Source organism: Meriones unguiculatus, chromosome 2, assembly GCF_030254825.1.
Source record: "Meriones unguiculatus strain TT.TT164.6M chromosome 2, Bangor_MerUng_6.1, whole genome shotgun sequence".
NCBI lineage: Eukaryota > Metazoa > Chordata > Mammalia > Rodentia > Muridae > Meriones > Meriones unguiculatus.
In genome coordinates this window covers 190,853,132-190,866,694 of record NC_083350.1, presented here as the reverse complement: position 1 = coordinate 190,866,694, position 13,563 = coordinate 190,853,132, and the positions used below count along the sequence as shown (strand labels likewise).

Genomic DNA, 13,563 nt, shown 5'->3' with positions numbered 1-13,563 from the left:
CCAGGCTAGAGGAAGCAAAGCAACCCAAAGGGGCCTGGGATAGCAAAATGGTAAGAATGGGCCCTGGATCAGATCAGCAGACCGAGCCTCCAGTAAGCTGAACAGCTGGTAGAGGACAGAACTCAGAATTAGCCTGGAGCAGCTTGCCCAACCCTTAACAACTAGGCACGTTCTCCAGAGAGTGAACTGAACTCCCCTTCTGCGCGTCCTTCAACGGCTAGTACCACCCCTCTCAGTATCGGCCCCACTCTCGCCTGCTCCCCTCCTCCTGTGAGTACTGACTGTTAGGGACCTGCCCCTTCTACCCTCAAATTCACTCATCTGTCATGGCCCCACACGGATTCTACGCTGCCTGAGCCCGTCCACACAGAACCCAACCTTGCAAAGCCACGCCCACTGGCACTGGAGTCAGCGGCCTTCCGCGTGCGCTCTTTGCTTTGCCGTTGCTCAGGCCACAGCCCCACCCAACCAGGCTTGGTTGCCCTGGAGAGGGCAGCCGCACAGTGGCTTGGCGATTGGACCTGGTGAGTGGAGATGTGCAGGGCGAGGCCCGCAGAGTCCTGTCTCATCTCAACTTGCCTCTCTCTGGGGTCCTGAACCACCAGCATGTCGAGTGACCAGAGCACTACAGGGACCTCACCTAGGACACCGCGTCCAGGGACCCAGAAGTCTTCTGGTGCGGTAACCAAGAAGGGGGATCGGGCCGCTAAGGAGAAGCCAGTAACTGCCCTGCCACCGGTGGGCGAGGAGGAGCCAAAAAACCCTGGTATGCTGGCGAGGCTAGGCTTTGGTTACCCGGACTGAGCCCCAGAGCTTGGCCGATTATTATTGTTTTTAATTAAATTAGGTCTGGAAGTTGCTGTATAGACTAGGCTGGTCCAGAACTTAACAGTTCTACCTACCTCTGCTGACATCAAAGGTGAATTAGCACACCCCGTCTCCTCAGGGGTTAGCCTTTAAAGAGTACACACTGTCTGCACAGTAAGATGTGATAAGATTTGCCGAAGAAGGCTGCGGTAGGGGTGGGAGGCTCCCATGGTGTTGTGGGAGGGCTCTTGAATAGAGCTCTATAATAGTCATTTAGCCAACAGTTACTTGAGTATCTGCCCTGTAGCCATGATCACAATTATGCTTCGTATATTTAAAGAAAACCATTAAAGTTGGATAAACAGGACCACGGCTTTTCCTGCTGTAAGTGATAGAACCCAGTTTGCACTAACTAAGCACAAAAGGGAATATGTCAGAAGGCATCTTGATACAAATTCGATGCTTTTGAAATCAGAGGTCAGGAACCTGTTTTCCCTGGAATGGAGATGACACAACCTGGGAAAAGACTCTGACAGCCTACCCATGGCCAGGTGTCACTTCCCTGTCAGTGCCAGTGTCCAGGAAGAAGCAGATTTTTGAAGAACTGGAGAATAAAAACATCTTCTGCAGTGAAGATAGGACCGAGTTCACTGGGCATATAAAGGACGAACACTTGTAATCCCAGCACTTGGAATGCTGAGGCAGGAGGCACCTGAGTTCCTTATAAAACTTGGACTGTATACAAAGCAAGACTGTAACTCAGAAAGTAAAAGACAGAAAAAAACAGACATAGAAAAAAACCACTGGCTTTGCATAGAGAAGAGAGGAAGCAGAGAGAAGGGCAGCAGAAAGGTGAGGTGTGACTGAGTAGCCCAGGCAGTGGTAGCTGGCATAGGACAGTAAAGGTATCAGAGTGTTTTGGGGTCCTTGGGGGGCAGATGTGATGAGTTGGTAAAGAATGAGAGAGAGAAACCCCATAATACCCAGGAGGTTTCTTGCCTGGGGTGCTAACTGGGGGTGGGGGAGATGGCACTCACAGGGGATAGAGAGCTGGGAGGAGGAACAGGCAGGGCTGGGCCTTCAGGAGCGAGGCTCAGCTGCAGTGAGGGGTGGCTGAGTGAAATGCTTTAGTAACTTCTAGGGTGCTGGATGTTCAAACCTAAGAGCCTATGATGAGTCAGAACACTGCCTGCAGAAGTGCAATGCAGAAGGCAAGGATGGCCCAAGCAGCTCTGGCAGATGCAGGAGTGAAAACTCAAGTGACAATTGGACAGGGACCCTGGATAAAGGCAACATGGAGGTCACAGAGACTTTTATGGTTGCCATTGTATGCCCTGGCAGGGGCAGATGTGGGTCTCAAATGGGGCAGAGGTTTAGAGGAAACGATCTGACAGCCAGTTGCTCAAACTGTAAGTTGGGCTATTTAGCACTGGTGTGAGAAGGACAGGAGTAAGCTCCTTTGAGACACTCTAGTAGGGAATAAAACTGTCAGAGCCTGGGCATGGGCCCAGAGGGTGATTCCCACGGATGTTAATGTTTGAGGGGCTCTGCTCTTGAGAGGTGAGTGATGCCATGAAGGGTGAGGGACTCACAGAGTAGAGGATAGCCAGCCCGGGCATGCATAGGGCTGTAGAGGGTCCAAACCCTCCATGTGTCTCCTAAACCCATCAGTTGGGCTCCCTGGTTGAGCATTTCCCACGTGTCTGACTTTCCGCTGACAGCTTGGCACAGGAGCAAAGTGCCTCTTACCTTGTCCTCAAAGAGTTCTCAGGGCTTTCTGTGTCATGTGGCCTCTGGGTAAGTGGGGACCAGGCTCCCTACTGCAGAGAAGTAGAAGGCCCTGACACCTGGGTGCCTTTGTGAAGTTGTTGGCAGTTGGCAAGAACTCCCCATTTCCAGGAACCCTTCGTGGGCTACCAAGGTGAGAACTGAAAAGAGCAGGGCGTTTCTTGGGGGTGCCAGACACCAGGTAGGTGGTGGGCATGACTGAATTAACAGAACTTCCCAAGGCAATGAATATTTTCAAAACCTTTACAAACGCTGGGACACTGATTAGCAAGTACTAGATGAAAATATGTTAAACAGGTCAGCAAGCCCATTGGGTAGGATAAGTTCCTTTCTGTGAGTTCTTGCTTTCCTCCAGTGTTTTCAGCTTAGCAAAGCAGCTTCTACTTGGGGCTGCTGTGAGCACAGCAGGTGCTCCACAGGGGTTCCACAGGGGGCGGTGCTCACTCTGTTGCTGCCCTGCAGAAGAGTACCAGTGCTCCGGGGTCCTGGAGACAGACTTCGCTGAGCTCTGCACACGGTCAGGCTACACGTACTTCCCCAAAGTTGTCACCCGGCCACGGCCCCAACAGAACTTTCTCTCTTCCACCTCCACATCAGAAAAAGCCCCCCAAGGTGAGCCACAGCCCATCCAAGCCACTCACCGGGCAGGGCGCACTGCAGCCCCAGATGCCCTCACACCTGTCTTCCAGATGATCAGAGGCTGTCGGCATCTGGTAGCCAGAACAGCCTGGAGAGCAAATACGTGTTCTTTCGGCCCACCATTCAGGTGGAGCTGGAGCAGGATGACAGCAAGGCCGTAAGAGAGATCTACATCCGAGGTGAGTGCTGCCCTTCCTGCCTCTCCCCCTCCCCAGCCCACCTGCTTGGTCTCCCCCTATGGGCTCACAACAGGTCACATCTGGCTCCTCCAGGGCTGAGATGCCTTTGGCCTGTCTCTCCTCAGGTTGGAAAATTGAAGATAGGATTCTGGGTATCTTCTCCAAATGTCTGCCCCCCCTTAGCCAGCTGCAGGCCATCAAGTGAGCGGCATTGTGGGAGGTCAGCCTCTGGCTGGCTGGAGAGGCAGCAGTGGGCTCTGCTGTGGGAGTGTGGGGTGTGGCTTCCTGTGGGGTGTGGTCTGTCCAGCTCTTTCTGTTTCCAATACCAGCTTGTGGAAGGTGGGGCTGACGGATAAGACCCTGGCTACTTTCATCACCCTTTTGCCTCTTTGTTCATCCACACTCAGGTTAGTTGTGGTCAGGCCCCAGTCTCTAATCCATCCTGGCTGGGGTGTGTGAAGGGGAAGCAGCTGCCTATAGCCCACCTGTAGGGCTCAGCTGGCGCCTGAGTGGGAATGGGGCTCAGCCCATGTGGGTGGCTGGGGCTCCCCCCTCAGAAAACCACTGTTTTAGTCCACATGGCATCCATAGAGGCCTTTGAGGGCTCATCCTCTCTTCTCTCCATCAGCTCCAACCCCTCTTTAGAGATTATGGCCCCTGCTCCATGACCCAATACAGCCAGTAGGGAGAGCAGCACCTAGAAACAGACACTGCTTTGCCACAGTGTAGGACTGTGAACTTGGAGGAATGGCTCCTGCAAAAAGGAGTGCTGCCTACTTCATGAGCGTAGGAAGACCTGGGAAGCTGTGTGTGTGGGGTGGTGTTAAGCTAGCCTTGTAGGAATCACAGGGATGGATAGGAGGCAGAGGCAGGTTTAAGGTGGCCTACTACAGCTGGGCTGTGGTGGTATAAGCTTTTAATCCCAGCACTCAGGGAGGTAGAGGCAGGTGGATCTCTGAGTTCAGCAACAGTATGGTCTACAAGTGAGTTAAGAACAACAAAGGCTACACAGAGAAATCCTCTCTCAAAAAAAAAAAAAAAAACCCCAAAACAACAATTGCTCCCCCCCCAAAGGTGGCCAATTACAGTTCCAGTTTGCTGTACAAATGCCAACTTAGCTGTCTGCCTCCTTTCAGGTTCCCACAGGACCCTAGAGTCAATTCTTGCTTCACAAATAGTACCTCTCTGACCCCTTTTATATGAAACAAGGCAGCCCAAAAGGCTGAGCAATAGTTATATATCATGGGAAGTATTTGCATAGAGTAATTTCTACCTATCGGTCCACTGGACTGTGAGAGAAGCCATTGCCTTGCAGAGGGCCCTGTGGTGACTTATTGGATGCTCTGACTCAGGCTTGAGGCTGCAGGAAATCTCTGCCTGGGCTGTGGGCCTCTCAAGGGAAGCTGCTTTTCAGCTGGTTTACCGGAGTCACAGTGGGCCTCCCCTTGCCTGGCTGAGTGTCTGAGAGCATTCAGGATAGAAAGCAGTCCTGTAACGAACGTAAACTCATTAGTGACATCCTGGCATATTCTCTTCATTAAGAATGTCACTAGTTCAACAGGTGCACACATGCACACCTTTAATTCCAGCACTGGGAGGACAAGGCAGGTGGGATCTCTGAGCTCGAGGGGAGCCTGGTCTACGACAGCTAGAGCTACACAGAGAAACCCTGACAGGAAAAACAGACCAAAACACAAAGAAATGTCCTAGTTCTAGCCACAGCAGAGGACAGGATTACATGGCACAAGGCCTAGGTACAGAAGTAGTATGCAGAGACCACTGTACTATAGGTCAGCTCAGGGAACTGGCCCCTCACATGGCCACATTTCTCGAATTTAAGCCTGGGGAATTGTCAAGAGATATATTTCCTCTATCGGGGGATATCCTTAAGGCTCTGTTTCCCAAAGATCCACGCTTTTACTGTTTCCCTCCTGCTTCCCTTCCTCAGTGGCCTCAGACCCCCCCCCCCCCCCTCTCTCAGGAAGGTGTCTCTGGAGGGGAACCCGCTGCCGGAGCAGTCCTATTACAAGCTCATGGGGCTGGACAGCACGTGAGCCTCCTTGACTTGACTCCCCCCTTCTTGGCCTGTTCCCCACTCCAAGCACCATTAGCCTTGCTTTCCCGCATTCCCAGGCACCTGCCCCTCCATCTATGGAGGAGATAGAAGCACTTGTGTCCTCCCTCTCCCTGCCCCAGGATTTCTCACTTGTCTCTGAGGAACAACAACATCGATGACTACGGGGCGCAGCTCCTGGGCCAGGCACTGTCAACACTGCACAGCAGCAACCGGGCCCTTGTTTCACTGAACCTGGGATTCAACCACATCGGGGATACGGGCGCGGGCTACATCGCGGATGTGCGTGCCGTGGGGTCCTGCTTGGGGGCTGCCAGCTTGCCCCTTGGCTTACAGGTCGCTGTGTTCTCCAGGGCCTGAGGCTGAACCGCTCTCTCCTCTGGCTGTCCCTGGCGCACAACCGTATTCAAGACAAGGGCGCGCTGAAGCTGGCTGAGGTGGGTTTGTGGGCTGGGCGGGGCAGGGGTGCTGACGCAGGTGTCTGACGAATGGAGCTGGCCTTGCCTCAGGTCCTGCGCCCCTTCGAGCTGACCCACACGGAAGTGGTGGAGCGGAGGCGCCTGCTGCTGGAGAAAGGAACACAGGAGCGGTCTCGATCGGTGAGAAGCTGCCTAGCCCCAGGGCAGCTGCCTTTGTTTTCCAGGTCGGCTCCTTTGCTGCCCGCTACCCCGGACTCTTAAATTTTTCCCCTCCTCTTGCTTCTCCAGACTCGGCAGACCAAGGGTCTGTCACACCCAACTTGGCGCTCTAACTACACAGCCGCTATGACAAATAGTGTAGTGAAAAGACACTGTTGCAACCACCTGGCTTGAAAGCCTCCCTGCCACATTACCAGTTGCTGATCTTGAACTCAGGCTTAGGCCAGGCGCCTCACTTACCTCAGCCAAGCAGGGTTAACTGTCTATTTTCTTCACAGAACTGAGGCGGTTAAATGAGTTAGTATAATGTATTTGGAATACTGCTCAGCATTTAGCTCAATAAAACCTGCTGTCTGGGCATGATGTGAACCTTATCAGTTAGGAGGCAGATGAAAGATGAGTTCAAGGACAGCCTGAGCTACGAAGTGAGACTCTGGCTCAGTAACAGCAAGGTCTGGAGTTATAGAATACTGGTAGAGTCTATGCCTGACATGCACAAAACCCACAGTACTACAATAATCAAAGAAAAAGGTAAATTCAAAGTGGGCTATTTCCCCCTCCTATGATGACCCTCCAGCTCATTCTCATCCATTTCTGGGCTTTTTCTTGCCAAAAGCAACTCTGTCCCAGACCAATGGATACGTAGAGAGAGGGGGAAGGGAAGAGCCCCAGTTACTTCCTCTACACCCTCCCATTTGTGAGCACAGCCTTCCTCCTCCCGATATGGGGACTCCAAAATGGACCGTGAGAAGTCTCAGATGGCGGGGATCAGCAATGTTGCTTCTTCGTCAGACAAGTCGGAAAAGATACAGTCAATAAAAACCCCTAAGGGCCTGAGCAAGAAAAAGGAGAAGCCAGGGGTAGGCGTACTGGGCCAAAGGGAATCTTGGGCCCTGAATGGGGGAGGGCAGTAGAAAGAAGACAAATGGATTTGGCCTTTGATGGTGCCTCTTACGCTAAGCATTCATATATTTTCCCTCTGGGAGGCAGGGAATCCATTCCGTCTTCTCACATCCTTCACAGGAAGTTGTAAAGAAGGAAGAGAAGTCGGGACCTGGGCAGTCACCGACACAAGGGACCACTAAGAAAGAAGATGCCACAAAGGCAGGCAAGGGGAGTAAGTGTGCGCCCCCTCTATGGGAATCTTCCCCACATGGAGGATGGAAGAGCCTTGGGCAGGGTACAGGAGCCTGGTTTTGTCTGCCAGGATCTGTTTTGCCATGTCCCTCCCTGGGCCTTGTTGATCCCTCATCTTGAAACAATTAGTGGCCCACCGTTTTAGTCCTGTCTTGTAGGACTAGGCCTCCATGGCTGTCCTCAGAAGAGGAACCTGACAGGAGCTCACTGCAGATGTTCCTATGTTCCCCCAAATCTCAGAGTTTGGGGAATCTCTGCCTTACCAATCCCCGGTCTCTGGGGAGTCTGGGTGGTGTCAGGGGGTCTGCTCTGTGCATTCTGGCTCCTCTTCTGGTCCCAGAGGTAACCATCCCTGAGCAGAAGATAAGCAGGGGAAAAGGGACGAGGACGGGTACCAAAGAGAAGCGCAGCATCCTCCTGGAATCGGAGGTAAGTGGCCCTCACTGCTTAGGCAGCCACCCCTAACCCTCTACTGCAGCCCACACAGGAGTCCAGGGCTCCCCACTTTCCTCCTCATGTGGCAGGCCCCTCTACCTCCCTTGTCTAGAAGCCTCACTCAAGACCTGCTGCCTAGGTTATGTTCTCTGGGGCCCTCAGGTCACCATCAGCCCCTCCAACACCTGATATCTGTATAGCCACTTACGTGCTCCCTAAGGCACTTTCAGTCCCACACTGCCCTACAGGACTCCTCCTTCAGATCCCCTTTTGCTCCTGGATCTCTCCTTTCAGATCCATTCCTTCGGAAGCTTCCTGGGCCACCTACTTTCTGGTTCCCAGTTCTCCATCCTTTAACTGCACAGCCTCTGTTCTCTCCACGAGGGGAGTCTACAACCCTGTCACATGCTCCTGGAAGGGAAAGTTCTGTCTTCTTAGGAGTCTTTCCTGGCACCCAAGACAAGTTCTGACAAGTTCTGGCAAGTCAGACAGAAGGATGGTGGCTCTTTAGTTTCCACGCTCCAGTCTTTGCTTGTCTTGGGCTGACTGCTCCTTCTCACCAGGAACATGTTTCCAGATGCTCTCTTGATGAAAGAGTTCAAAAAAAAAAAAGCTTAGTCCCGTGTGGACTCATGGCTCCAGAACCTCTGTACAGTGTCTGTCTGTGTGTCTTTAACTTCCCTGCCCAGGCCGCCTCCTTTAAAGCCTACACTCCCACAGCCCTACTTGCTCAGGGGGCCCTCCACACTACATTCCTGTTTAATCCTCTGGCTCCCCCACACCAAGAAACCTTTTGAGGGTATGGGCTTATTTATCTTTGTTTCTCCAGCACCTAGGACAGAACCTGAATTATATCCAGCACTCAAAACCTGTATGTTGAATGAATGAATGAATGGCCTGTTGACCAGCTCCCCTCTCCTCTGCTGCAATTAGTATTCTACTTTAGCAGCTGATTGTTGAAGCTACAGAGATGGTTAACCCTCTCCTGGAGCCTGTGGAACACCGAGATGGGAAGGTTTTCATGCCTGGGAACAAGGTCCTTTTGCACCTCAACCTCCTCCGTACGTTTGCTAGCCTTGCCTGTCCTTACCATGGGACTGGCTGGGCTCCATCCTGCTAAGGGACCAGCTTCACAGGGTGTACTTGATTCTCCAGGAGCTGAGCATCATTTTGTCACACCCACGGGGCTAGATCTGAAGAGGAAGTGCTGGGCCAGCGAGGGGGCATCCAGGGCAGTAGCTAGGTAGGGAAGAGGCAGCAGGGTAAAGGGAAATGAGGTGAAGGTGTGATGTGAAAGGATGCTGGCTGGAGGGCTAGTTAAAGTCAGTCCTGCCTAATGAATCTGAACATAGGGGGAGCCAGCCAGCAAGTCAGGTGTGATATCAGATGCCACTGTCTGTGCCCCCTCTCAGGAAACCAAATCACAGAGGTGGGGCTGGAAGGCTTCCTCACTGCTGTGCAATACCAGGTTCAGGTCACCAAGTCCAAGACTTCATCCAAGGGCCCCATGGGGCTGCTGTGGTTGTCCCTGGCGGTAAGTCTGCAGCTCACTTCCAGAAGGTCTCATCATCCTGATTCCCATGTTTTCTGTGGTTAGCAAGGGTGTGGCTGCCTTCCCCTGCTCACCAGCTCTGGCATTCTGTCCAGTTATCTCCTGGAGCCAAACTTCATTCCTGTTAATTTTCCTTTTTTTCTTCTTTCAGAAAAATTGCTTTGACCCGCAGTGTCCAAAATACACCATGATTCAGGAACTGATGCTGCCAAGGGACCCTGTGAAGACCAAGGTCAAGGAGGAAGAGGCCATAGCTGTCTAGGCCTCCTACGGGTGGCCCTTATCTCCTTGGGAGATACCTTGGACCAGTAACAGTCTATTGTGCTGTTCTTTGAAAATCACTCCAGAACTGTTTGGAACATTCGGGCTCTAGTCTGTTCATATTCCCTGGCTAGATGTGGCAGAATGGCAGCCTGAATCATACCATGGCGCCATTGTTCTACCACCTGAAAGACCCAGCAGCATCCTCTCGACATCTCTGGCAGCCTTAGGATAATGGGGGTCAGTCAGCATAACTTAAGCTAGGACTCATCCACCCAGCATTTCCTGCTGCTTATCTCCATCTGCTTCTCTGGTTTGCAAGAGGCCAGGGTTCAGCTTTGAAAGATGAAGGCACTCTGGAGAGGGCATTATAGCCATATTTGTACAGAAAAGGCCAAACATTTAGACACGGCAGGTCTGGAGAGCCCATGCCAAAACTACAGGGAACCGCCAACCCAGGTAAAGGGACATGTCCCTCATTTCTAGCCCCTCTGCCTACCAGAACTCCATTTTGTCCACTCTGCTGAGTGGCTCCAGGCACCTCTCTGCTACTGCTTTAAGTCCCGGCACTGTCAAGGTGCACACTGTCATCCAGTGTGGCTTCTCCAGTTATAGGACAGGTCCTCTAAAGCGCCTCCTTCAGTCCCACACTTACCTGGCATGGCTAATCCTGATCTGTGGGAAGGGGAATGAGCAGAGTGAGGTGACCCCTCTCCATGTTGTGTAGCTGAGGGTAGAACATGACATCCCTGCCACGATATCCTTTGTGTGAAGTAACCACAATGTCCTTTTTTTGGGGCCAGGGTCAGTTGCCCAACCTCTGCTAAGAAGGTACACTCCTGAAACTTTGGAGAGGTGGTAAAACCTGGTGTGGAAGGGGCTCTCTTGGCTCCCTCTACCCATTCTTGACCAGTCACAACCAACAGCTTCATACCCTCTACCAGTCTAAGAATCATACAACCACAAGGAAGAATATTTAACTTTTCTTTAAAAAAATCTTAACCATGAAAGGAAGAAAATAAGAGTATACATTATTTTAACAGCAAAACAGTCATTTCCATATCTATATTTTATATATTATATATATTTATATATATGTATATATACACCTAGCACAGTGTGTATGTTCACCAGTGGGGAATGGATGATCCAATGATGCTATGGCCCCTGGGGAAGGCCCTGACTTAATTCAGGGACTCCTGCAATCCAATCCACATCTCTCTTAGGGTCTGTTTTGAACTCCGTACCTGCTGTATTTGTTTCTATGGGGCAAGTGGGGAAGAGGTGGGCTGGGTAAGAAGCTCCCTGCAGGGGTATCTCCTGACAATGAGAAGGCTTAGGCTTCAGAGGCAGGCCCCAAGGCTTGACAGGGCCGAGTCTGGGAGATCTTCCTGCCTCTGGGACATAGACGGTCATGGCCCTGAGCTGGGTTGCTACCTGCTCTCTAAGCTGTCTCTCTCTGACTGGTTGAGCATGCCAGGAACAGAAAAAGGCTAAGTTATTATTTACAGTGGCAAAGATGCACATACAACAGACATATTTATAAGAAACTAAAGAGACAAACAGAAGAGCTGGGCACCCAGCTGTCTTGGGCCTAGGAAGAAGGGGAGAAAAAAGTGCATTTACACATAAGCCTCCTCCTTTGACTTGCACACCTGAGGGCACTGTGCACATGGCACACCCACACATGCTGTATGGCTATGTGGGGTGGACGCGTAGACCCTTATGGGGAGCTTTTCTGTTGTGGTCAGCATGCTTAGGAGATGAAAGCCATAGAGATTTGGGCTAACAGGAAGAAGAGACACGGAAACTGGACTCTGTCCAGTGTGAACAGACCAGGCAACATGCGGCCTCCCCGGTCCTGCGGCATCTTTCAGGGTGGGGGGTGGGGAGCTTGGGTCTCCTAGTGTTGTGCTCTGGCTCAGGCCAAACTCCGGCACAGTGGAGAAGCAGCCGGCTCTGACTGTCTGGATGGTTATGGTCCTGGGGACGCAGCTGTGTCTGTGGCACTGTCTTCCAGGGGGGTAGTGAAGCCTGTGGGAGTACGGTGAGAATGAGAAGGTGTTCTCTTCCAAGTCCCTGGCTGACTCTTCAGCACCAGCTGTTGGTGACTCTCCTCCAGACACTAATTTTTATTAAACATTTCTTTTCTTATGTGCAATGGTGACAACTTGCTGGAGTCAGTTCTCTCCTTCTACTATGTGAGTCTCGGGGCTTGAGTTCAGACGGTCAGGCTTGGCGGGCCATCTTGTCAGTCCAGCCCGCATTTCTTGTGGGATTTCAGTAGGCCTATGAGAACCCCATTTCTGTCTGGCCCCCCAAACCAAGACAGGTTTAAGTATGTTTAACTTTGAGTCATGCCATGGCAGTGGCCTTGACCTCATAATCGAGTCTGAGCTACAAGAACCCTCAGCATAGGTCCTGGTATGTTAACTCCTCAACATAAAAAGAGGGTTCAGAGAGATGGTTCTTAAGAATACTTTCTGCTCTTCTAGAGGACCCAGGTTCAATCCCCGTCACCCACGTGCCGGCTCACAACTCTCTGTAGCTCTAGCTCAGTCCTCTTCTGGAGTCCTTAGGCATGTGTGAGGCACACAGACTTACAGGCAGGCAGTGAGTTCTGTACTACTCATCCCTATCTGGGCCTCGCGTAGCTTCCCTAAAAGACCCCTTTCTGGAGATGGAGAGAATTCAGTGGATAGGCACTGCCACGCAAGCATGATTCCCAGAATCTATGTAAACCTGGGGGTGGCAGTGCAGATCAGTAGCCCCAGTTCTATGGCACTAGGGAAAATGGAGGCAGGCAGCCTTGTTCACCCAGTAGTGAACACACACCTTACTTCAGGGTGGACGGCAAGAACAGACAGCTAAGGTTGAGCCCTGACACACACACACACACCCACCCCCCACTTCGTAGCTCTGACTGGCCGGGAACTATATAGTCTAGGCTGACCTCAAACTCATACAAAATCAGCTGCCTCTGTTTCCTGAGTGCTGGGATTAAAACTACGCCACTATGCCTGGCAAAGATCTCTCTCTGAAGCTGAGGGAAAGCTGATGGACCACCCCTCACCACGGGCTTACACTTGCTCATGGTCATGGTCTTCCCTCTAGGTAGCACATGCAGGAAAGTGGCTTGCTTCACTCACCTTCTTCAGGGCAGGACCCCCGTTCCTGACTGTTTTGGGAGTCAGAGGCCAGAGCTTCCTTGGCTGGAGAGAGGGAATGGTCTGTCCATCTGGCTGCCTCTGTGTGGAAAGTGTCCACAGGTGTGGTACCACCAGATGACTCTCTGAGGGACTTGAGCAGCTCCCTGTGGGCCAGCTCCAGGTCCTGGAAGAGGTGTAGACATATCTGAGGCTAAGGCTCACAGGTTTGGCAGGATAGGCTGAAGATGAAGGTGACCTAAGACTCCTGCTGAAGATACATACTTTTTGAGTAGGGGATGCTGCTTAATGGTGAAATGTTTTTCTAGTATGTATGAGGGCCTAGGCTTAATTCCATATATGTTTATGTGTGTGCATAAATACATATTTACATACACATTTATAATGTGAACATACGCAGTTCCCTCTTAGGGAACTGTTCTGGGTAATGGACGGGAGCCTTCCTGACCCAAGGCCATGCTCCTCACCTTGAGTCTGTGAAGCTTGACGGTGAGCTGCTCGATTGTATGGAAGATCACACCCACATCCCTGAGGACCAGGCTGGAACATGTCTGATTCCCAATGCCTCCCCTCTGGTGCTGAGGCTCTGCTGGCCATGTAGGGGGGCTATGAGGCTGTGAGGGACTTTGGGGTATCCCAGTAGGCTCAGTGTTGGAGTCCAGAGGTACTGCTGGCATGCTGACATAAAAACAGTTCCCTGTCCCAATGGCAAGAGAAAAAAATTAGAAGACAAGCAGAGATGCCTACATAATTCTCCCAGGCCCCCAGTGTATCCCATGACAGAAAAAGCCATGGAGACTTCTACAGACAACCTAGTGCATGCAGGCCCATGCTGCCTACCAGACTCCCAGAGACCCTTTTCTCTTTAGATGGCAACTGTTCTCAG

General features: G+C 51.8%; 2 protein-coding genes across 19 annotated transcripts in view; one reads left to right on the top strand and one right to left on the bottom strand.

The window, feature by feature from the left end:
- Nucleotides 1-12: 12 nt before the first annotated feature.
- On the top strand, nt 13-10,389 carry Lrrc71 (leucine rich repeat containing 71). Its single transcript, XM_060378561.1, has 16 exons — nt 13-766; nt 3,058-3,207; nt 3,285-3,413; nt 3,539-3,614; nt 3,743-3,820; nt 5,395-5,463; nt 5,610-5,769; nt 5,841-5,924; nt 5,997-6,086; nt 6,833-6,985; nt 7,149-7,242; nt 7,603-7,691; nt 8,527-8,568; nt 8,644-8,758; nt 9,110-9,231; nt 9,401-10,389. The coding sequence occupies exons 1-16, from the start codon at nt 607-609 to the stop codon at nt 9,509-9,511; spliced, it is 1,722 nt and encodes a 573-aa protein (XP_060234544.1). The 5' UTR covers nt 13-606; the 3' UTR covers nt 9,512-10,389.
- Nucleotides 2,825-13,563, bottom strand: part of Arhgef11 (Rho guanine nucleotide exchange factor 11) — a 113,546-nt gene continuing 102,807 nt past the window's right edge. For 13 of the 18 annotated variants that reach the window (XM_060378543.1, XM_060378553.1, XM_060378547.1 and 10 more), the window contains 3 exons: nt 13,145-13,374; nt 12,660-12,843; nt 10,482-11,544 (listed from right to left, as the gene is read on the bottom strand). In XM_060378543.1, coding sequence (XP_060234526.1) covers nt 11,486-11,544; nt 12,660-12,843; nt 13,145-13,374 — 473 coding nt within the window. In that variant the 3' untranslated portion in view covers nt 10,482-11,485. Of the gene's footprint in view, nt 6,054-7,055; nt 9,468-10,481; nt 11,545-12,659; nt 12,844-13,144; nt 13,375-13,563 lie in introns of those variants that run through there. The other 5 variants (XR_009590142.1, XR_009590143.1, XR_009590144.1 and 2 more) reach the window with 5 other exon arrangements.

Coding starts and splice junctions, on each gene's coding strand:
- Lrrc71 (XM_060378561.1), top strand. CDS start 607: ATGTCGAGTGACCAGAGCACTACAGGGACCTCACCTAGGACACCGCGT. Junction 5,464..5,609: donor CTCATGGGGCTGGACAGCAC/GTGAGCCTCCTT, acceptor TCCCTGCCCCAG/GATTTCTCACTTGTCTCTGA. Junction 6,087..6,832: donor CACAGGAGCGGTCTCGATCG/GTGAGAAGCTGC, acceptor TTGTGAGCACAG/CCTTCCTCCTCCCGATATGG.